This window comes from Muntiacus reevesi, chromosome 17 (genome assembly GCF_963930625.1).
Source record: "Muntiacus reevesi chromosome 17, mMunRee1.1, whole genome shotgun sequence".
In the NCBI taxonomy this organism is placed as follows: domain Eukaryota; kingdom Metazoa; phylum Chordata; class Mammalia; order Artiodactyla; family Cervidae; genus Muntiacus; species Muntiacus reevesi.
The window spans coordinates 9,402,725-9,426,275 of NC_089265.1; the positions used below are offsets into that span (position 1 = coordinate 9,402,725).

A 23,551-nucleotide genomic window follows, 5' to 3' on the forward strand; every position below is an offset into this window, starting at 1 on the left:
AAAAGACTGACAGAGCATAGTCATAAATACTATTAATTGGAACTGACAGATTCTCTAGTATTAACTGTTACAAGCCCTTTACCGTAGCCCTCACCAGGAGAGCTTCCACTTGTCTGAATCTACAATAATGACAGAGATGGTGATGGGACTGGTCTTTATGAAAAATATGAAAAGCACCGAGTATGAAATTGTTAATAGTCTGGTCAACTCTATTCACCAACTCAAAGACAGAGAAAGAACTCGAATTTCTACAAATTTGAGGGTACGTGTGTTTTGTATAAATACCTTATGAAGAACTTAGGTAGGTGCCAGGCACTATTCTTACAGTTTTACACACCTTAACTCAGAAATTCTTACATTTTGTGTGCCAAGGACACACCACCTTCCATTCTGGTTTGGCAACCTGGGGAAGCCTGTGGACCCTCCTTAGAATGCTTTTAGACATGTAAAATGTAAGAAATTACAAAGGAAACAGCAGAAGATGAGATGCTTAGATGGCATCACTGACTCAATAGACATGAATCTGAGCAAACTCTGGGAGACAGTGGAGAACAGACAAGTGCTGCAGTCCATGGAGTCACAAAGAGTCAGGCACGACTGAAGGACTGAACAACAATAACAGTGTAAACAGGTAATGCTGAAACATAGAAATATATGTACTCTTATAAAAGTAACACAATCTAGGGAAAAGTTAGTAACTGCCATAATTTCAAAGCGATGAAAGTTAACAATACTTCACAATAAACATAATGTGATATGAAAATATCTGTGAGTTCTGGTGAAAATCAGTCACCACCAATCCTCTTATGAATTACAGCCTGTTTTATAACTGATAAAAAGGATAAATTTTAATTCAAGATCAGCGAAAATTAAAGATGTACCATTTCCCCATTCAAATTCCAATCACTGACTTCTATCCATTTACACCTTAGGAAGTGAAGACCCTCATTAAACCCTAAGGTGATCCTATTTGGCTGGTGGCCTCATCATCCCATTTTACAGATGAGGACTCCGAAGTACGGTGAGTTACGCACCGCACGACCACAAAGTACGTGAACTGAGTGCACATGCGCCCCCAGTCCCGTAAACGGTGGGGCCTTACCTTGATGGGGGGTTTCCGAGTGATGTGGGAAACGAGGAAGTTCATGGCGATGTCCTCACAGTTGATGTATTCATCCACCATATCTCGGATGGCCTGGGGCATCACGTAAGAATACAGGTAGGCATAATACTGTCAGGGCAGAACCAGAAGCACATAGTGTGTTAGAGGCCACAGTTCTTTGGCTTTCAGCAAAAACACGCATAGGGCTGTCAGGAAGCGTGTTGAGGCGGAGGTTGGGTGTGGCAATCTCCAGGAAGCACCAGTGGCATTTAGGGAGTTGGGTCCAGGGATGCTGAGCACCTGCAAGGCAGACCTCCCGCATTGAAGAATCAGCCTATCCAAACTGCCATCATCACCCTCTTTGGGAACCAAACCTTCATGCTGTCTCCTTGGTACCACAGTGATCCTGCAACAACATAGAGATCTATCAAATCCAGCTGGACACTAGTTCAGCTGAAAGCGTTCTGACAAAGCAAAGGGCAAGCGAGGGGGAAAGTCTGGTTATCTCTCAGACCTCAGTAAGTCACTGAGGGATGAGACATCCGATCCCACAGCGCCTCACTCCTCAGTCTGGGCACAGGCTACCCATGCCCAAAGCCACCCTCGTTTCTGGCCCACACTGTTCTCACACAGTCTCCTCATCAGCCTCCCTGCTGCCTGCCTTCCTCCCTCCAGTCCATCCTCAGCACAGCAGAGCGATCGTGTTAAAACATGTGCCTCTTTTACTCCAAACCCCTCAATGGCTTCTCACCTCACTCAGATTAAGCCTAAGTTCTTAAAACGTCCCACAAGGTCCACAGGTGTGCACTGCCTCACATCTACCAATGACTGTCGACTGCTGAACTTTCAGGGATTTTAGGAATTTTGTGACCTTGTTATGAAAAACAGCCATTATTAAAAATAGAATTACACGTACTTAAAATTAAGGGGCTTCCCTGGTGGCTCAGCAGTAAAGAATCTGCCTGCCAATGCAGAAGACGCGGATTCGATCCCTGGGTTGGGAAGATCCCCTGGAGAAGAAAACAGCAACCCACTCCAGTATTCTTGCCTGGAGAATCCCATGGACAGAGGAGCCTGGCGGGCTACAGTCCATGAGGTTGTAAAGAGTCAGACACAACTTAGCGACTAAATGACAACTGAAAACTAAATACACTATATTAGCAGCCAATAAATACCTAAAGCACATCACTTATTTAACTAGCTAACACATTTATAATTATTTATTACATTTACCATCATCATTTTTTAACCTTTTTGGTTGCGCTGCAAGGCATGCAGGATCCTAGTTCCCTGACAAAGGATCGAACCCTCGCGTCCCCTGAAGGGGAAGGGCAGAGTTCTAACCACTGGACCCCCAGGGAAGTCCCACATTTACTGTCATCCTGAGGTTGTTCATGCCTATTACAACTGTCTGGTGAAAAGACTATGTAATTGGCATGTAATTGCTCATCTCTTCCAAAAGCCATGTTCAATGACTCATGTTAACCTGAACTCAGTCATGGCAAGAATATTTACACCACAGAAGTGAACAAATGTCATAAAACACACCAAATGGTAATCGAGATCTGTTGCAATATGCTGATGATAAATGAACAGGTGAGGTGTCCAATAAAACTGACTTATGTATCTTTTTACCTTAAATGGTAGAATCTATATAGCAAACCAACCATAAAATTTTTGTACCAAACAGTGGTTTGCTCGTTATCTTGTGGCAAAATACTTAAGAGATGTTAAACTTAAAAGATGAATTATACATCTTTCTTTTACAAAAAGACAGGCTGACCCTTTAACTGGCCATTAGCTATCATTAGCATGCTAATGAGAATATTTATTAATTAAAAACAATCCATATCTTTATCAAGGGAAACACGACATTATAAGAAAAAAGAACTGACTTAAAAGTATATGGAGAAAGCATTATGAAAACAAATATTTAGAAGTATTTCCACTATTATATGATTTTTATGCCAAAAATAATTTTTAAAATACAGAAAAACTTTGTAATCTGTTTAAAAATCTTCTAAAAGTTTCAGTGAATTTAGAACCTATTCTAAAATATAAAATGCAATATCTGCTCATTAGTTTGCTTAAAAAAATTGAACAATGCCATAGAAGATGAAAATTCAACAATTTTTACAAAATGCTACCAAATTGGTAGATAAGCATCAGGACTTTGGAAGCAGGGCAATAAGGTATTTCTTCCAGGGTCAGTGATTAAAACAAAGTATCAGAAATGTGCTTAATTTAGAAACAGACTAATTTAGAAACAGAACACTGACCTGCCAGTATACAAAGAGTCAAATCAAGATTTTCAAAAATGATAATGCATGTTCAGTCATATTGCTTTCACTAAAATTTAAGAATTTAGTAAGACTATTATTTTGAAACTGTTTCATCTTTATCTCAACCATATAAAAATTTCTATAAGTATGGTACACTATATTATTTCTCTAAGTATAGTATACATACTATAATTTATACATACATAGATTTGTGAGGTACCAAAAGTTTTTACTGATAGGCATTTATAATAAAAAGAAAAAATAACCTGATCGCTCTAGACTAGGGAAGACCTACTTAGTTTCTTTCAAAGGCCAAACAAGGAAGCTTTTTGGGTAAAAGTTCGGCTTGACGTACCAGAGAGAAACACAGCAATGTCCTGAAAAGAAATGTACAAGTAAAGCTCTCAAGGAAAGGCAGGGCTGGAAATCACCAGCTCACGGACGCTAGGAAAAGCCACAAGAGCTTGAGAGGACGTAAGGACGACACAAAATAAGAAGAGCACTAGGCGATCACACATAAACTAGACAATCAACAAGCACCTACTGCAGCGCACAGGGGATTCTACTCAGTATTCCGTAATAACCTTTATGTGAAAGGATCTGAAAAAGAGTAGCTGCAAGTGTAACTGAATCACTTTGCTGTATGCCTGAAACTAACACAACATTGGAAATCAACTATACTCCAATATAAAATGATACTCAAACTAAAAAAAAGAAAAGCACTAGACAGAAGGAGAACCCTGTAATACTTCAATAATTATAGGGAGAGAGGGTCCTGGCTGGGTTGTTCAGGAGAGCACAGAGTGGAGAACAGGATGATGGGCCAGGTGGTAACATCTTGGCTGACCATGAAGGGATGAGTTAGGAGGTCGGTAGATGGAGCAACAAGACAGACACAACCAGTCTCAAATGAGATTTCACAGGACAAGTGAGAAGCAATTGTCAAGAAGAGTCACCAGTGAGCCAGGTTCTCTCTACCTGGCTCCACAGTACAAGTCTGGGGAAATGAATAGCTTCAATCACGGTCCCTGGAAGGAATACAGAGGCAGGCTGAAGCGGAAGCACCGTGCTCAGAGAAAAGTCAGGTTTCAACCAGATCAAGGAGACAGAGGAGGTGTTCTGTGAAGTTAGGGTACAGGCAGTTTGACCATCCCACAACAAGGACTCTTCACAGCCAAGAGAGAGGACTTGGGAAGGAAGGTATGGAGCAGTCACATCCGTCATTTTTAATTTTCTAGTAGCCACAGTTTTAAGAAATAAAAAGAAACAGTAAAATTAATTAGTAATATATTTTAATTTAACCCAGTGTACCCAAAATAACTGCACTTTAACATACAATCATTCCGTATTGGCTCATATAGTAAATAAAGAATCTGCCTGCAATGCAGGAGAAATGGGTTCGATCCCTGGGTCAGAAAGATCCCCTGGAGAAGGATACCCACCCCAGTATTCTTGCCTGGAGAATTCCATGGACAGAGGAGCCTAGCAGGCTACAGTCCATGGGATGGCAAAGAGTCGGATACAACTGAGCAACTAACACTGTCTCACAATCAATATAAAAAAATAATAGTAATGAGACAGTCTACACTCTTTCTTCCAGGTTTTCAAAGCCTGGTACGTACAATATTTTACACTGAGAGCACATCTCAGCACTGACCAATCACGTTTCAAGTGCTCAGCAGCCACATGTGCCCAGGGGCTATTTTACAGAACAGATGAAATGGAGAGAGAAAATGAGTCAGGAGCAAGAAAACAGAACAGTTTAGCAACAACAGTACAAGAGAGGAGTAATGACTGGAAGGATCTGCATCCTAAATATTCAATGAAAAGCAGGATGTGAGGCAACGTGAACATTAAAAGCTCTAAGGAATCAAACAGAACTTGCAGAGCCTGAAAGGACAGAAGCTTGTGGTGGGGCCTGGGACAGAGGTGGCTGAATCAGGAGAGGGCCAGATTCAGCCTTTTGTTGGCCAGGCCATGTCTGGAATGGCTGTGGGGAAACTGGAAAATGTTTTGGCCCCGTGCGCTCAGTTTTACAGAGGGAGAGCCAGTGCTCAGGAGGATAAACTGATTTTCTAATGGCCAATGCGCAATTATACTAGTGGCATTCCCATCCTGACTTCATTCTAGAGTTGCTATAACCATCTTGATCACTGTCTTTAAAGATAGAAGTCGGGTAATTCTAGCAAGCATGGGATATGTAAGGAGCATTAGGAGAGCTACCTTTATCTAAAGCAGCATTTCACTGCCACACAAAGGCTCAACTCTTACCGAGTCACGCCAGTCCTGCCAGCCCTTTCTTACCTTGTGGAAGAAGGCAGCACCTGTCAGCACCATGGACAGCTCACAGGAGTAGTTGGAGTTGTAGAGCCAGGACTGATGAGGGATGTCCCACGCATGGTAACGGCCAGGGAAACCCACAATGCGGTCCCGGGCTTCTCTCCACACCCTCATAAAACACAAGCATATGCACACACCTGAGTACAAAGCTCTAAGGTTATCAGAAATGTGTACTATTATTGCCGCTATTTTGCAGGATCTCTCTTTTTGAGCTGTTACTTCTTCTTTTTAATTTTATATACCAAATCAATCACAAACCAAACAGAATAAAAACAAAGTATCACCCATAGTTTCCTTAATAAGCACCTGCTTATCGATCCTCTAACTTATTGATGCTGGTGGCTAGCATCTCTCCAGCCCTTGCATAAAGAACAAGCTGGAAAAACACAGAAAGGCTCTAAGGAGTCTAAGGTCTCCAGGATGGGGTAAGTACAACAATCTGCTAAGAAGCAGGAAGAAGATAATTTTTGTATCTATTTCTTTTTAATATTGTTTAATTTCTTAAGCTCTACTTGTAAAGATTGTAACATCCTAGTGTGGTAGGACTTGCACATAATCTATGCACACTGTATACTTCACTCCTCTCTTACTGAGTGACCCCGATCTAACCACAGTCTAACATTCGGACTGGAGCAGAGCTGAGGGGGAAGCCTGTACCATGAAAATCAGTGGTCTACAGAACCGGACAAATGAAAGACTTCATAATATAAGAAATAAGCTGGGAATGTTTCCAGGATAAACGTTCTAACATCTTCAAATTTACCTTACCTCTAGGTAAGGTACAACAAATAAAATCAAATTCCCAGGCTGAAATCCACAGTCCTGCAGAAGTGCTTCAGGTGTACCATAAACAAGGATTCATCACGTCCTCCCTCCACCTCACTCCAACAGAGATTTAAACTGCCTAACAAAGTCCCTCATCACCCACGAAACCTCAGCTCCTAAAGCACGCAAGATTCCATTTCAAGAGTCCCTCTCCTGTTAAGTTTGAAAGCAACTAACCTAGTCCAATGAGCTTTCAAGTGGTTCAGCAGTAAAGAATCTACCTGTCAATGCAGGAGATGGGGGAGATGAGGATTTAATACCTAGGCTGGGAAGATGCCTGGAGAAGGAATTGGCTACCCACTCCAGTATTCTTGCCTGGGAAATCCCAGGGCAGAGGAGCCTGGCAGGCTACAGTCCATGGGGTCACAAAGACTGGACACGACTGACGATGCACACACAGTCTAGTCCAGAAGATGAGAAACTACAACTTATATCACAACACAGCAGCCATCTAAATGGGCTTTCTGCCACATCCCACCCAAACCCCTACCTCCATCCTTGTTTATCTCCTAACACAGACTTCCAAACACTCACCTAAAAAGCTATGTTTTAATAATATATTTTGACAGTTACAGAATATAAGGATTGTTAATAAATACCAACAGCATATCTGAAGGCTATATCAATACTCCTAAAAATACTGATCCCTTCAAATGCCTCCAGAAGAGAAACCTACCTTCCAGTCCATGATCCCTCACTGTAAAGCTTACACTTTTGCCCTTTTTAAAAATAAAGTTTATTGAGATATAAATCACATAGAAGACTCACTTGTTTAAAAGTGTATGACTCGCTGGGGGTTAGTATTTAATATATTCACAAAGCTATGCAACCATCACCACTTCAGAATATTTTCATAACCTATCAGTGAAAAGAAACTCCAAAACCACTAGCAGTTTAGCAGTCATTGCCATTCCCCCCAACCCCCAGTCTCCCACAGCAACCACTAATCCACCTTCCGTGTCCATGGCTCTGCTTGTTGCAGGCATTTCACACAAATGAACTCACACAGTACATGACCTTTAGTGACTGGCTTGTTTCACTTAGCCTGTTTTCATGTTGTAGCACGTGTCAGTACTTCATTCCTGTTTGTTGCCAAGTAATATTCCACTGTATGGATATACCGTTTGTTTATCCATTCATCAGCTGAAGGACGTTCTGATTGTTCGTACTTCTCTTGTTGTAGCTTTTTTTTTTTTTTGACAACTGATTTTTCTTTGGTGTGTGGCAAAATACACATAACATGAAATTTACCATTTTAATTATTTTCAAGCATACAGTTCAATGGCATTAAGTATATTCCCACTGTTAAATGATCATCACAATCATTTATCTCCAGAATGTTTCCATCTTTCCAACCTAAAACCTGACTCATTAAACATTAATTTGGCATTCTTGCCTTCCTTTAGTTCCAGGCACCTGCCATTCCACTTCATCTCTATGAACTTGACTACTGTGAGTGCCTCATATAAGCTGAATCATGTTTATACTTACTGACTCTTATACATAATGCTGCTATGAACAGTCATGGACTGTTTTTGTACAGATACGTGCTTTCAATTCTCTTGGGTCTCTTTATCCATCCCTTAAAAACATACTATTTCCTTCTTTGCTACATAAGCTGAAGTCAGCCAAGACCCACATTATCTTTTGCCAGAGGGACAGTTTCTATGGATATATTTATTTATTAACTCTAGATCAAAAACGGCTGATTTACAATTTTTAGGTGTACAGCAAATTGACTAAGTTATATATATTATTCTTCAGATTCTTTTCTATTAAAGGTTATTATAAGATATTGAATATAGTTCCCTGTGCTACACAGCAGGTCCTTGTTATCTATTTTATATATGTGTGTGTGTTCATGTACGACTCTGCAAAATGACACATGTATAGTAGTATAGATCTTTTAATTCCAAATTCCTAAATTTAGCCCTCCCCCCATTTTCCCCTTTGGAACCATTAGGTTTATTTCCTATGTCTGAGTCTATTTCTGTTTTGTAAATAAGTTCACTTGCACCATTTTTTTTAGATTCCACATATAAGTGATATCATATGGTATCTGACTTTCTCTAACTTACTTCTAGTCAAGGCTATGGTTTTTCCAGTGGTCATGTATGGATGTGAGAGTTGGACTCTGAAGAAAGCTGAGCACCGAAGAATTGATGCTTTTGAACTGTGGTGTTGGAGAAGACTCTTGAGTCCCTTGGACTGCAAGGAAATCCAACCAGTCCATCCTAAAGGAGATCAGTCCTGGGTATTCATTGGAAGGACTGATGCTGAAGCTGAAACTCCTATACTTTGGCCACCTCATGTGAAGAGTTGACTCATTGGAAAAGACCCTGATGCTGGGAGGAATTGGGGGCAGAAGGAGAAGGGGTTGACAGAGAATGAGATAGCTGGATGGCATCACCGACTCAATGGACATGAGTTTGAGTAGACTCTGGGAGTTGGTGATGGACAGGGAGGCCTGGCGTGCTGCGATTCATGGGGTCGCAAAGAGTTGGACACGACTGAGTGACTGAACTGAACTGAACTGACTTCACTTAGTGTGATAATCTCTAGGTCCATCCATGTTGCTGTAAAGGGCATTATTTCATTCTTTTTATGGTTGAAAAATATCCCATGGTATATATATACCACATCTTCTTTATCCATTCATCTGCTGATATCAACATTTGGGTTGCCTCCATGTCTCATCTACTATAAATAGTGCTGCAATGAACGTCAGAATGCATGTATCCTTTCGAAAAGGGAATCCTCCTACACCCTTGGTGGAAATGTAAATTGGTACAGCCACTATGGAGAACAGTATGGAGGTTCCTTAAAAAACTAAAAACAAAGTTACCATATGATCCAGCAATCCCATTCCTAGGCATACATAGGAAAAAGATGAAAACTCTAATTCAAAAGCAAAGTTTTTAGATCAAAGGATGCCCAAACAAATGAGAAAATACTCAGCGTAATAGAAGATTTGGAAGCAGAGTCAGAGATAATACACTTGTCTTATAACAAGAGACTAAACCTCAAATTTCAAATGATGGTAAGAGACTCTCAACCACTTGATAATAAAAAGGCACAGAATCTGAGCAGACATTTCCCTGAAGAAGACAAACAGACGATTACTGAGCACATGAAAAGATGCTCAGCACCGTCAGCTACGAGGCTCCCCATCACTCTCTCACCACCAGGGAATCTGGAGACAAATGGAAAAGATGAAAAATCTTTCTAAATCAAGAACCACAGAAGATAGCAAACACCAGCTATCTTAATAAGCTTCAAAGTCATCAAAGCAGGACCGCTTATCTAGTCATTCTGGGGATCGAGCGCTGATTGGCAATTCTCCTGTAACACCCCCTGACTCTGTCCACAGCCTCCAGTCCCTCAGCAGGCTCTCAAGTACACCATGCGGTGTCGGAAACACCCCACCTTCCCGGCCCTCCCGTCACCATCAATAACAACAACCGTGATACCAAAGGCCCGTTTCTGCTATCATCACATGGCTTTTGTTCCTTTCATAAAATCAAGGAAAGAGAGCTGCTTACTTATTATTATGGTAAAAAGGAACACATTCCAGTGGGATTTTCACAACTGCTAACAACAGATTCTTGCCTCAATAACATAGTGGTAGGAGGAGGTAAGAGGAAATGAGAGGCTGGGTGAGGGAGAGGAAGAAGAGATGTTCCAATTTGTCAATAATGTGCCAAGTAACTATACATGTACCTATGACAAATACAACAGTAAAGCTGCTGCTCCTTTCATCTAAGCGTCTGCACTTATCCACCTAAACCAAAGGAAGCCTGAAAGCGAGGGGCCTGCCAGGCTCCCAGTGCCTGAAACAAAAGCACAGAGAAAGTTCTCCATCCTGGATCTATACTTCGTTTGAATAAGATCCCCAAGGACATCTACTCCAGTGCTTCTCAAACTATGTGACAAAGAAGTAATTTTCCCTGGGCTTGTTCGTGCTTTTGTAAAAATACAATAAAAATGAATTGCATGGTTTCTTAAATATAACACCAAAAGGACAAGTAACGAAAGAAAACCTTGACAAATTGGACTTCATTAAAATGAAAAGTTTTGTGCTTTGCAGGACACCATCAAGAAATGTGAAAAGACAACCCACAGAATAAGAGAAAAAAATTGCAAATCTTTATCTCTGATAAGGGACTTGTACCTAGAATATACAAAGAACTCTGACAACTCAATAATAAAAAGACAAACCAGTCATGTACACACTGCTATATTTAAAACAGAAAACCAAAAAAGACCTAGCAAGGAACTCTGCTCAAAATTATGTGCTAGCCTGGATGGGAGGGGGCCTGGGGAAGAACGGATACACACATATATATAGCTGAGCCCCTTTGCCGTTCACCTGAAACCACCGCACCGTTTTTAACTGGCTACATCCCACTACAAAATAAACGTTTAAAGTTTAAAAAAAAAAAACAGACAACACAAATAACAAACAAAGCAAAGCATCTAAATAGACATTTCTTCAAAGAAGATATATGTTATTCCTAAACACATGAAAAGATGAGCAATATCCTAAGTCACTAGGGAAATGCAAATCAAAACTACACTGAAATACCACTTTGAACCCAGTAGGAGGGCTATAAATAAAATACAGAAGATATCAAGTGTCAACAAGGACACAGAGAAATTGGAACCCTCATTCACTGTTGGTGCAATATAAAATGGTGCAACTACTTTGGAAAACAGGCTGGTAGTTTTTCAAAATGTTAAACCAAGAGTTACCATGTGACCCAGTAACTCCACTCCAAGATATATATCCAATGTATGTATCTATAAATAGTCATATAAAAAAGCATGTACATTAATGTTCACAGCAGTATTCACAACAGTGAAGAAGCAGAAATGACCCAAATGTCAAAAAATGGACAAATAAAATGTGTGTGTCTATGCTCAGTCGTGTCCAGCTCTCTGTGACCCCACGGACTATAGCCTGCCAGCCCTTCTGTCCATGGGATTTCCCAGACAAGAATACTGGAGTTGGTTGCTATTTCTTTCCCCAGGGAATTTTAACCCAGGGGTAGAATCCACGTCTCCTGCATTGGCAAGCACATTCTCTACCGCTGAGCTACCTGGGAGTCAACAAAATGTGTACATCCATACAGAATGAAGTACCGACAGATGCTACAAGACAGATCAACTCTGAAAACATGTTAAGTGAAAGAAACCAGTTACCAAGGAACACATATTATATGGTACCATTTATATGGGATGTCTGATAAATTTACAGAGAAACTAAGTACATTAATGGCTGCCAATGGTTTAGAGAGTTGGGAGAAAAATGGAAAATGACTGCTAATGGGTACAAGATTTCTTCTGATGGTAATGAAGACTTCTAAAACAGATTATGGTGACGGTTGCACAACCCTGTAAATACACTAAAAGCCACTTAAATGAGTGAACTGTACGACGTATGAATTATATTCAATAAATGTTACTCAAAAATGAATTACAGGAAAATGTTCACACTTGGATGTCATGGTAAATGTCAAGTTATTTAAAGGCTTCTAAATATCTACCCTCAATTTCTGTACTTACCTCACTTTGAACAGGAAATAAACTGTCCACGAGTCAGCACCAGGACTGGACACGCTCTGAGCAGCCCTGATCTACTCTGTTCTCTTATCTGTACTGTTCCTTCAAAGTGAGATCGTTAAGCCCTGGGCCTTCCCAGGTGGCGCTAGTGGTAAAGAACCCTCCTGCCAATGCAGGAGATGTAAGAGATGTGGGTTCAATCCCTGGGTCGAGAAGATCCCCTGGAGAAGGGAATGGCAACCCACTCCGCTATCCTTGCCTGGAGAATCCCATGGACAGAGGAGCCTGGCTGCTTCGGTCCCTGGGGTGGCACAGAGTCGGACATGGCTGAAGCGACTCAGCACATAAGATGTCTCAGTTACTACCAGCTATGAAACCCATCTGCCTGCTTCATCCAGGTTTGGAGTTAGTTTCCTGTCACTTGCAAACAAAAGCGTTTCTTGATTAAAAATCAGCTCCTCACCGAAAACCAAACATGATTTCATCATGGCGGAGGTGAGCGTCATCATCAATAGACAGGATGGCCTCTGTCTCGATTTCATTCCACGGCAGGAATCGGTTGTTCAGACTGTTCTTCTCAGTACGAACCACCTGTAAAGAGGAAGGACAAACACTGATGATCAATGCTGTACTGAAGAAGGCAAAAGCAAGGCTGTCTTTAGGTCCAAGGAGATAGTGGCTAAATACACTGAAGTGAAGAAGAACTAAAGACCCTCTTGTTGAGGGTAAAAGAGGAAAGTGAAAAAGCTGGCTTGAAACTCATCATTCAAAAAACTAAGATCATGGCATCCAGTCTCACCACTTCATCGCAAATACAAGGGGGAAAAGTGGAAGCAGTAACAGATTTTATTTTCTTGGGCTCCAAAATGACTGTAGATGATGACTGAAGCCATGAAATTAAAGGACGCTTGCTCCTTGGAAGGAAAGTTATGACAAATCTAGACAGTGTATTAAAAAACATAGACATCACTTTGCCAACAAAAGTCCAGATAGTCAAAACTATGGTTTTTCCAGTAGTCATGTACGGATGTGAGTTGGACCATAAAGAAGGCTGAGCGCCAAAGAACTGATGCTTTTGAACTGTGGTGTTGGAGAAGACTCTTGAGAGTCCTGTGGCCTGCAAGGAAATCAAACCAGTCAATCCGAAAGGAAATCAACCCTGAATATTCATTGGAAGGACTGATGCTGAAGGTCCAATACTTTGGCCACCTAATGTGAAGAGCCGACTCATTGGAAAAGACCCTGATGCTGGGAAAGACTGAAGGCAAGAGGAGGAGGGGGCAACAGAGGATGAGATGGTTAGATCCAGCATCACTGACTCAATTCATCAATTGATCACTGACTGAATCTGAGCAAACTCAGAGATACTGAAGACAGTGGAGTCTGGGATGCTGTGGTTCAGGGGGTCCCAAAGAGTCGCACTCGATTTAGAGACTGAATAACAACAACAACAAAACCAAACTGTGAAATCTAGCATACGTCTTATCAGAATAAAAACTACCTGACCATTCAGCAAACTTATAAAGATTTCACACTGGAGGCTCTATTCATTTGCTAACTAGTTTCCCTGGGAACCAAGCTAAAGCTGAGGATTAAGTATGCAACAAACACGGTTGAGGGATATTAACAATAACCTTCCCAAGAGAACACAAGGTGGCAGAGCAGAACTGAGGTTATGATCCTCAGCTCTGGATCCTCAGCCCTAGAAAACCCAACTCAAACTCCCTGGAGTCTGTGCCATTTCTGAGTCCCGATTTAAAACGGCCTTTCTTTTTGGTCTAAAACAAAGGCGAGCCCATCCAGTTGAGGTTCATTACTTTGATTTTGCAACTGCTACCTGCTACACTGACTACACTTACAAGAGCTTTTTCCTTCACGGTGTACCTGGTTCAGTAAAACTAAGAGCCTCTGCGTCCAGAGAAATTCCCAATTCAAAGAACCTCTATCTGAAGTGACTGACATATGCAAAGCTGCTATTTCTTCCCAAAACGAAGATTGGCGCTCAATCGGATGAACTACATTATCATTTATAAGATTATTTAAGTGTGCCTCACTGGAAGGCTTCCCTGGTGTCTCAGAGGGTAAAGCGTCTGCCTACAATGCAGGAGACCCAGGTTCAATCCTTGGGTCGGGAAGATCTCCTAGAGAAGGAAATGGCAACCCACTCCAGTATCCTTGCCTGGAGAACCCCATGGACGGAGGAGCCTGGTGGGCTACAGTCCATGGGGTCGCAAAGAGTCGGACAGGACTGGACGACTTCATTTTCACTTTTTTTCGTTCAAATGTGCCTCAGATAGTAGCTACTACTAGGTAGCAGCTTTATTATTCACTTTGACACTGAAACTCAAACAAGGATGAACATATCCAAGTACTCGGATACTCCTTCAATCTTATGGTTTCTATACCCAGTCATTCATTGACTGACTAGTAAGGAATCATCATTTTATTGTCAAAAGCCAGAAACAAAGAGAACCTCTTGAGTAATCATCTTTTTAGACAGCTGGGAAAGGACATCCTTCTTGCAATGAACACCTGTACTGAGGCTCACCTCTACATAACGTCATGAATATAATTTTATCCAGGGTCTAAAAGCTGAGTGTTCTTGTTCGTTGGTTGGTCACATCGTGCAGCATGTGGGATCTCAGTTCCCCGACCAGGAACTGAACCCATGGCCCCTGCACTGGGAGCGTAGCATCTTAACCACTGGACCACCAGGGAAGTCCCTGTGAATGGCTTTAAAGGTTCTCCCATGACCTTGTGAGTACTGTCTCTTCAGCTTAAAATCCTCTCTCTCCTATTCCTCCACCACAACTACTCTCCCCCTGAGCACCCGGCTCAGATGTCTCCTCATTCACCAATCTTGTCAAAAGTACGAATAATTAATAATCACTTCTTCTATGTTCTTAAAGCAGAGACCTCACATTTCAATTCACTCATACCAGCACACTTAGAATCCAATTAGTTCAGAGCCAGGAGGGCTTGGAGAGCATTCAGTCAACTTTTACCTTACGCATGGACAATGGGCCCCTCACAGACCTAGACTTCTCACGTACACCTCCTAACTCCAAACCAGTCTTTTTCTGGTAAACTTAGGTTAAACTTCTAACTCTTGTCTAGCTAATAAGGCCCCATGAAAAATGCATTATTAACTTGTGTACCATCAAGAAACAAAAATGTTGCCGAATAAGAAAACTATGAAAAAACAGTTCATCATTTAGAATGTTTACTCTAGTAAAGAGCTTTTTAAAATTTCGACTTAGTCCTGGAGGAGTCCCTACCAAGTCAGAACAAGGAGAAATCGGTAACAGATTTGCTGCTACCAACAGCAGACGTCAGGGGCAGAGCAAAAGAAATCCATCTTGCCCTGCAGCACTTCTGAACAAGATCAAAATCTCCGAGCTTGTAGCCTGGACCTCCCCAGCTTGGGTTCGGCAGTGATAGGACAAAGGCACTGAAGGAAAAAGAGAGGAACGAGCAGGTGAGGCGACCAGATGCTCACTGTGGGGGCTGCCCAGCTCAACCCCTGGGGGGTGCTCACTGCTGGGAGGCCGCCAGCAGTAGCAGAAGTCAACTGCCAACATCCAGTGACGGTAAACTGCCATCTGTAGCTTAAGACACACCCAATTTCAGAGGTGTGCAAGTGTAAATTAACGTCCACTCTAGGTCGGTGGACCTCGGCAGCTGTGCACTGTAATGCTCGCCCCCACACACTACCCTGGGATCTTTCACATTACTTTCTAAGCACACCCAGCATTCACTCAACACAGAACAGCAATGCTGCCAGTTCAGGGGAACAGAGCTTTCCCTCAATTCTACCAGGGAATACACATCGCTTAAAATGAAGAAAACAATCAATAAAATATCCAACTACTGAATGTTCAATTGAAGGTTTTTTTGTGGTTAATTTTTTGGTTAATTTTGTGGGTTAATCACCAGGAGGATTATCTATACCACAATTAACAATTCAGGGGCTTCCCTGGTGGTGCAGTGGATAAGAATCCACCGGCCAAAGCAGGGAACATGAGTTTGATCCCTGGTCTGGGAAGACCCCACGTGCCACAGAGCAACTAAGCCCATGCACTACAACCCCTGAGCCTGTGTTCTAGAGCCTGCAAGCCACAGCTAGTGAAGCCCGTACCCCTGGAGTCTGTGCTCTACAAGAGAAGCCCCCACAATGAGAAGCTCTCACATCACAAGGAAGAGTAGCTCTCACTCACTGTAACTACAGAAAGCCCACAAGTAGCAACGAAGACCCAGCAGAACCAAAAAGAAAAGGAAAAAAAAAAATCCAGGAACACAGCACAGAGCTCTAGTACTCAACGTGTGATTCCAAGGTCAACAACATGGGCATCACCTGGGACTCCGTTAGAAAGGCAGAACTGCCAGTCTTCCTAAACCTACCAAGCCAGGATGTGCGTTTTAACAAGATCTCCAGAGTGAGTCCTAGGCACACCGCACTTTGAGAGGCGCTGGGACAGAGGGAAAAGCATGGCTTTGGAGTCAACCAGAAAAACTTGAGTTCAGATTTCAATTCTATCACTTACTACATGCATGAGCCTGAGTAAGCAACCTCTGGGCTGCATCAACTCACCACCATGCTGTGTGCAAAAACGGAAGCTATTTACCAGCCACACTTGACAACGTTACAGTCAACTCCCTCATCTAAAATTAAGAAACAATAAAAACTAAAACCATCATGCTTTGATACCTAGAACACAGCCAAACTTTCTGTCTTATTACAAAGTAAATCCAATCAAGAGGACCTGCCTGTCCTGTGGAAAACCGAGACGGAGCAGAGGGTCTCATATCAAGTGTGTGTTGGCCTAGATTTCACATTCAGTTTTTTAGCAAGTTTATCAAAGTTCATTAAGAGGCAGATCCATTAAGAACAAGACCCTGGATTCAGGAATACAGCACGTGTTCTGTCTCAGCTCATCCTGGCATGACTCCTCCGGGCTGGACGACAGTAAGATCTCCAGGATAAGGGAACTGAAGCAACAGCCATTGGAATAAAGAGCAGCTTTCCAGGATTCAGAGAAACAGTGTCCAGTCTGGCGGCAGCCTACCTGTGGTTAACCCATAGAAACTATGGTCGGCAGGGCTGCTTTAAGGGTTCTCAGCCAGGAGGGATCCTGAGCCCCGAGGGACACGTGACAGCGTCTGTGGACATTCTGGTCGTCACCACTGGGGGGCCGGCGGCTTCCCTGCACTTGGTGGGAAGAGGCCAGGGATGCTGCTAAATCCCACACTGCTCAGGGCTGCTCCCCACAACAGAGGATTATCCAGCCAAATGTCACTGTGCCATTTTCAGAATCAACCACCAGGAGAGAGCAAGGGGAACTCGGAATATGAGTAATTGGTAATGTAAGCAAGCACAGCCACCTCTTTCTCATAACCAAAGAGATCTCTGCCTTTACAAAGTCTGCAAATACAAACTAAAATTAAAGGGTGAGGGGAGGGTGGGAGGAGCAAAAGCTTTCTTCAGGACTTCCCTGGTGGTCCAGTGGCCAAGACTTCAAGCTCCCAATGCAGGGGGCCTGGGTTCAATCCCAGATCCCACATACTGCAACTTACGATCCCACATGGCACACCTAAGACCCAGAGCAGCCAAATAGATAAATTAAAATCATCTTTTAGAAAAAGCTTTCTTCTACCAGTTTTGCTTCATAGCTGTAGTGCTTAATAGCTAGACAAAAGCCCAGCATATCAACCGTTATCCATTCTGGCACCAAAATCAGAAGGACAAAGGGATTCAAATATCTCCAACGCAAACACGCAGAACAGCATCGGCCTCTAAGGATCTGACAAAGGGCAGATCAAACGTGAAAGAAATGAGCCAACCAGAAGTAAGATGTCATATTTAGGAAATATTCTCACTTCTGTTGATGTTGTTTTGTTTTCTCTCAAATTAAAACAATGCTTCTCCCCGCTCCCTCAACGTTGGCTGTTTTTTTTCATGCCTTATGACAACCGCTTAGTGACTCGTCAACAAGAAGACTGACCTTCAAGCTGCTGATTTAACTACTGCTATGACAGTGACCAGAACTTACAGAGCACAGCGCCTGGCATACAGATGTTCAACAAGTGTTCTCCAAATGAAAAAACAAACAGGAAATAGGACCTAACTTAGCCCTGTCCCACCCATACTGTCAGAATATGGAATAAAGACTTGAGAAGTCTATATGTCAGCTATAAACACTGATTTTACTGAAACCTCTTAGTATCTAACCTAGTTTTCTAGAGCAAAAAAAAAAAAAGAAAGAAAATCCATCAACCTACAACAGTCAAGGTCAGGAGCAGTGCTCACTGACGCTCGTTTTTTTCCTGTCTCACACACAATACTCCCTGATGATGGCTCCCTCGTCCTCTGTTCACCTTCATTCATGAAGGCGCCCTTCTCATCACAACGGAATAGTCCAACAAGCACAGCCTAGACCCCTACTATGTGCAAATGCACGAGCTGTATGCTTCATACAAAAACATACAAGAAACAGCCAGCATCTCCAGCTAACATTCAACCCGGTTTTTGAGGAATTCTGGAGCTTATGAATGATAAAAGTACTACTACTTAAATAGAATCCTTTCTGCCAATATGTTAACTAACCATTTGGTTTCTAAATCCAGGAAGAATCAGCAAATCCAAATTAATCACCCAAGTATCAATTCACCTAGTAAATATTTAATTAGCTATCATGATCATTCTTTTCCCAATTAGTAGCAAACAACTCATATCTGGGGGCTTCCTCGTGGCTCAGTGGTAAAGAATCTGCCGGCAATGCAGGAGACACAGATTCAACTTCAGGTCGGGAAGATTCCCAGGAGAAGGAAATGGCAACCCACTCCAGTATTCTTGCCTGAAGAATCCCATGGACAGAGGAGCCTGGCGGGCTAGCCAGCAAGAAATGAAGCCTTTAACTGCCCAGCTGGCAGAGGCCCAAGCCTGAATTGTAATGACTCTTGAGTTAACAACACAGTCAGTTTCTCCTCCAACCCTCCTCAGCAGACTGCTGGGGCAACAGGACTGAAATAACCATGCTGGCATGACACTGAGTTCCCCAGGCAGAACCTCCCTTGCTCAATTCTAGTATCAAGGACTGGGAGAGAGGGGAAAAGGGCTGAAAAACCACTTCATATCTCCACAGTCTTCACTTGGGCAACAGAGCGCCTTCTGGTCTCACTTCCAGAGACCTTGGAGACTCCCAGGGCGGTGATACACTTCTCTCTGAATCACCATCTCCACCATGTCGCCCCATCCAGGCCACCAGCACCCCTCACCTGGGCTCCTGCAATAGCCTTTCAACTGTGTCTGCTCTTTCCCCCACCATCCCACATGTTTCATATTTCTCCCTGCTCAAAACCCTCCCCTGGCACCCTCACACGCTGAGAATAAACCCTTCAGTCCTCACCACGATCTACATGTGCTGCCTCTGTCTCCTCCGACCTCCTCCCCAGCTCTCCTCCGGATCATTCCTCCAGGGCACACAGGGTCCCCCTGCCACGGCCTGAGCGCAAGCTTCCTGCACTTCCTGCGCTCTGTACACCCCTCCAGGATTCACATGGTCCGCTCTCTCACTTCCCTCAGGCTTCTGCTCAAATGTCACCTCTTCAAAACAGTCCCCCTAGGCACCTTATTTAAAGGAGCTGTACCCTTTATAGAGAAGAGAACTCAAAATTAAGAAATGAGGGCCTTGGCTGTCAGGGACCTAAAACACAAGAGAGTACACAGCATAGAGATGGACAGTGTTTTGAGAGGGCAAGATGACACGGTGAATAACAACATCCCCTTTGTAAAACTCCAAAAGGACTGATTTTGACATTTCATTTCCACAGGATGCTCAAACAAGGCCACCCTATATACTATTTTCCAGAATGTAAAGCAGAGTGAAAAAGATGTGTTAATTGGTCAGAATAAAGTAGTAACATGAACCAATATTTTGGGTGGGGCTGAGTATCAAGAGACCAGCTGGAGGCTCCTGTACACCCAAACACAGCCTCCTGCTGACGGCGACATTAACTCTGGACAAAAATACCAAAAGAGCATTACAAGACGCCAGAGTGAGCAGAAGGCGACACATTACGAAGGGGAGCCAAAATTCAGAAAGAAATTACTGACATGGGGAGAATCACCACTGCCTTCACCTTGAGCGTAGACCAGAGCTGGTACCAAGAAGGATAGCTTAAACTTGCATATAGCACCCGAGCTGCTCCGGCCTGACGAATAAGAGGAAAGAGCTTGGGGCAACCACACCCCTGGAAGAAAGGGGTTGCAGGAGAGAGAGAACCAGATAGGAGAGCTCCAAGTTCTGTGTATAAACCGCCCAGTTTCCAGAACCATGGAGTCACCCCAGAACCATGTATTCTTTCTGCTGTTCACAAGCAGACCAGCTACAGACAAGAAGGCTGAACTAACATTTGTGTTGCCACCCAAGAGAACTTGCAGTCTGAGTCCAACCAAATTAACTTCCCGCTAAAACTAAAAGTCTTTGCAGCATTCACAATTTAATACAAAACTGTTTGGTGTACAAAGGACCAGAAAAACATGACCCCCAATTACAATAAATACTCAACCCATACGCTGGAATTAGCAGACCAAGACGTTAAGCAGCAAACCTAACTGCACTCACTGAAGTGAAGCAGGGACTTCCCGGGTGGTCCAGTGGTTAAGAATCCGCCTTGCCATGCAAGGGACATGGGTTCGATCCCTGATCGGGGAACTAAGATTCCACACGGCAAGGAGCGAGAAGCCCATGTGCCGTAACTACTGAGCCCCTCACGCTCCAGAGACCCTGGGCCACAACTAGTGAGTCCACACACAGCAATAAAAGCACCCATGTGAACCAATGAAGACTCCACGTGCTGCAACTGAGACTCAATGCAGCCAAATAAGTGAAATAAATTTTTTTTAAAAATTTTTAAATGAAGTGTATTCAGAATGGGGGGGAAAAAACAGGAAATCTCAGGAAAGAAACAGAAACTATTATTTTTAAAAACATGGAAATTCTTAAACTGGAAAACACAGTATCTGAAATTTAAAACTGACTCAATAAAGAGCAGCGTAGACACCAAAGTCAGTAAATGTGTGAAATTACCAAAGATTAAAAATGATTTTTCAACAATGAACAGAGCTGCTGAAAACTGCAAGACAGTATCAAAATGCCTAATATAGTATAACAGACAAATAAATTTGTAAAATATTTTTTAAATGCCTATTACACACAGAATGAAGTCTCCAAAGAGGAAGAAAATATCTGAACAAATATTGAACAAAAAATTCCCCAAATATAATTTTTAAATACATAAATTACTAGATTTAAGAGCCTTGTTGTTTAGTCGCTAAGTGTTGTCCAACTCTTTGTGACCCCGTGGACTGTAGCCCACCAGGCTCGTCTGTTCATGAAATTTCCCAGGCAAGAATACTAGAGTGAGTTGCCATTTCCTTCTCCAGGGGATCTTCTTGACCCAGGGATCGAACCCACATCTCCTGCACTGGCAGCTGGATTCTTTATCACTGAGCCACCTGGGAAGCCCTTAAGAGACTAAGTGAACCCCAATCAGAACACAGATCAGAGAAAATCATGCAGGGGCATATCACAGTCAAACTGTTGAAAACCAAATGCACAGAAAAACTCTTCAAAGTGGCCAGAGAAAAATAACACGTTACCTATGGGGAAATAAATATTTGAGAAATCACTGACTATCATTACAAACAACGGCAGCCAGGGAACAGTGGAAAATCTTTAAGATGCATGAAAGTGCTGACTCCGCCACCTAGAAGGGAGCTTTTCAAAAGACAGGCCTTCAAATCCCCTGGCCCAATGCCACCCTCCATTTGACTTCCATTAAACATTCATGTGAATCCACTCAAGGAGCTAAGTAACCCGATTTGACTGCTCACAAACAAGCAAGAAACATAAAGATGCCTCTGGTGCAGCCATCCCTACCTTCCAGGTGAGAGACCCACTGCAGCTGGTGGCACGCACCCCACCTCCCTGTGGGCAGTGCCGTCAATTCGCCCAGGCCCCACCCGATCTCAACTGAAATTCTCTTTACATAAAGCATTCCGGGCAGGACGATGGCAGTGAAAATCACACTTACACTCAGCCAAACCCAGAGTAGCTTCCCCCTTGCTATGTAAGTAATGGAAAAGAAAGAGGGATTTCACCATAGACCCCAGTAGGTACCCCTGAGACAACCCTGCTCTCTACTTGAACACCTAGGGCACAACAGACTTCACAGCCCACAGACAGACAGCATTTGTGCCCGCTGCGCTGATGGCACCCTGAGCAGAAGAGACCCACAGGCTGCCCAAGACATTTTCTGAAGCAGCAGGGAGGCTCCAGGTTGATTCTTTTAGCTCAAATCATCTTCCCTGAAGGAATGGAACCTGAAAGACTGCCTGGTCATTTTACAGAGATCTACTGTTAACTGTAGCAAAATGAACAAAGAGGTCACGTGTGCATCCTCGGTGGAAAACCCACTCTGAGATGGCTCCTCATGCTGCCATTTCCCACCGTGGAGGGCTGCCCTCCCTGCCAGCCCTGATAGCTCCATGCCCCAGAGCGCGGCAGTTCAACTGCTGTCCAAAAACCCTGCCTCGCTTACATACTGAACAGAAAGCAGTCCAAATATTTAGAGAATGGGGTGAAATTTTTCAGCTTGAAAAAGTTTCTTCTTTTTTCACAGGAACTAGGAAAAAAAAAAAAAAAAGTGTACCACTAATACGGACAAGCTATTCAGAGCTGCCCCCGGTCTGGAAAGTTTCTGGCACTTTCTGACTAAGCATGGTATTGCTGCAATGAGTGGCTCGGTAATCAAAGAGAAAGACTTATTTCCCACCAGAGTTAAAAGGAAGGATTAGTTCTGGCAAGTTCTCTGATGCACTTCAGTCACTGTTAACTGTGGCAGCATCAGCTTCTTCACGTCCCTAACAAATTTAGAGAAAACTCAGGAAAATGGAAAACACAGGCTGCTTTGCTAATGAGCAGCATCTACCTTTCACAGAACGATTTAATTTTAATTTCGATGACATTCAAAAAGTTAACTAGGAAAGAAAAAATGTGAAATGTATTTGGGAAGAAGTCTACAAAGAAATCTTCCCGTTTACGAAGCTTTCTTAATATACAAGATAAATTCTGGGATCAAAAGTTTGCAGAATCCTACAGTCTTTGAAAAGTCTCTGATTATAAATTCAATTAAATAAAATACAAGAAAAGATTAGCAGCAGTATGAAGAAAGTAGTGGCATTTATAAAAAAAAGAAAACAAAGATTGGTACAAGAGAAGAAAGGTAATAACAGTTATGACACAAGGGAAATTAAGTTATGGGAACAAGGAGGTTTATCAGTGAAGTGAGTCCTTAACATAAGCAGAACATCCATGCTGACTTCCATTTCCTTTGACATGAAGGAATAAATAGGAATCAAATAATCATTGGGCAATTT

General features: G+C 42.7%; 1 protein-coding gene across 4 annotated transcripts in view; it reads right to left on the reverse strand.

The window, feature by feature from the left end:
- The window catches only part of EXTL3 (exostosin like glycosyltransferase 3), a 125,360-nt gene that overhangs the window by 11,205 nt on the left and 90,604 nt on the right, over positions 1-23,551 (reverse strand). For all 4 annotated transcript variants that reach the window (XM_065908047.1, XM_065908046.1, XM_065908045.1 and 1 more), the window contains exons 4-6: positions 12,575-12,702; positions 5,689-5,833; positions 1,103-1,231 (exon numbers count right to left, since the gene is read on the reverse strand). In XM_065908047.1, the coding sequence (XP_065764119.1) occupies positions 1,103-1,231; positions 5,689-5,833; positions 12,575-12,702 (402 nt within the window). The remainder of the gene's footprint in view (positions 1-1,102; positions 1,232-5,688; positions 5,834-12,574; positions 12,703-23,551) is intronic.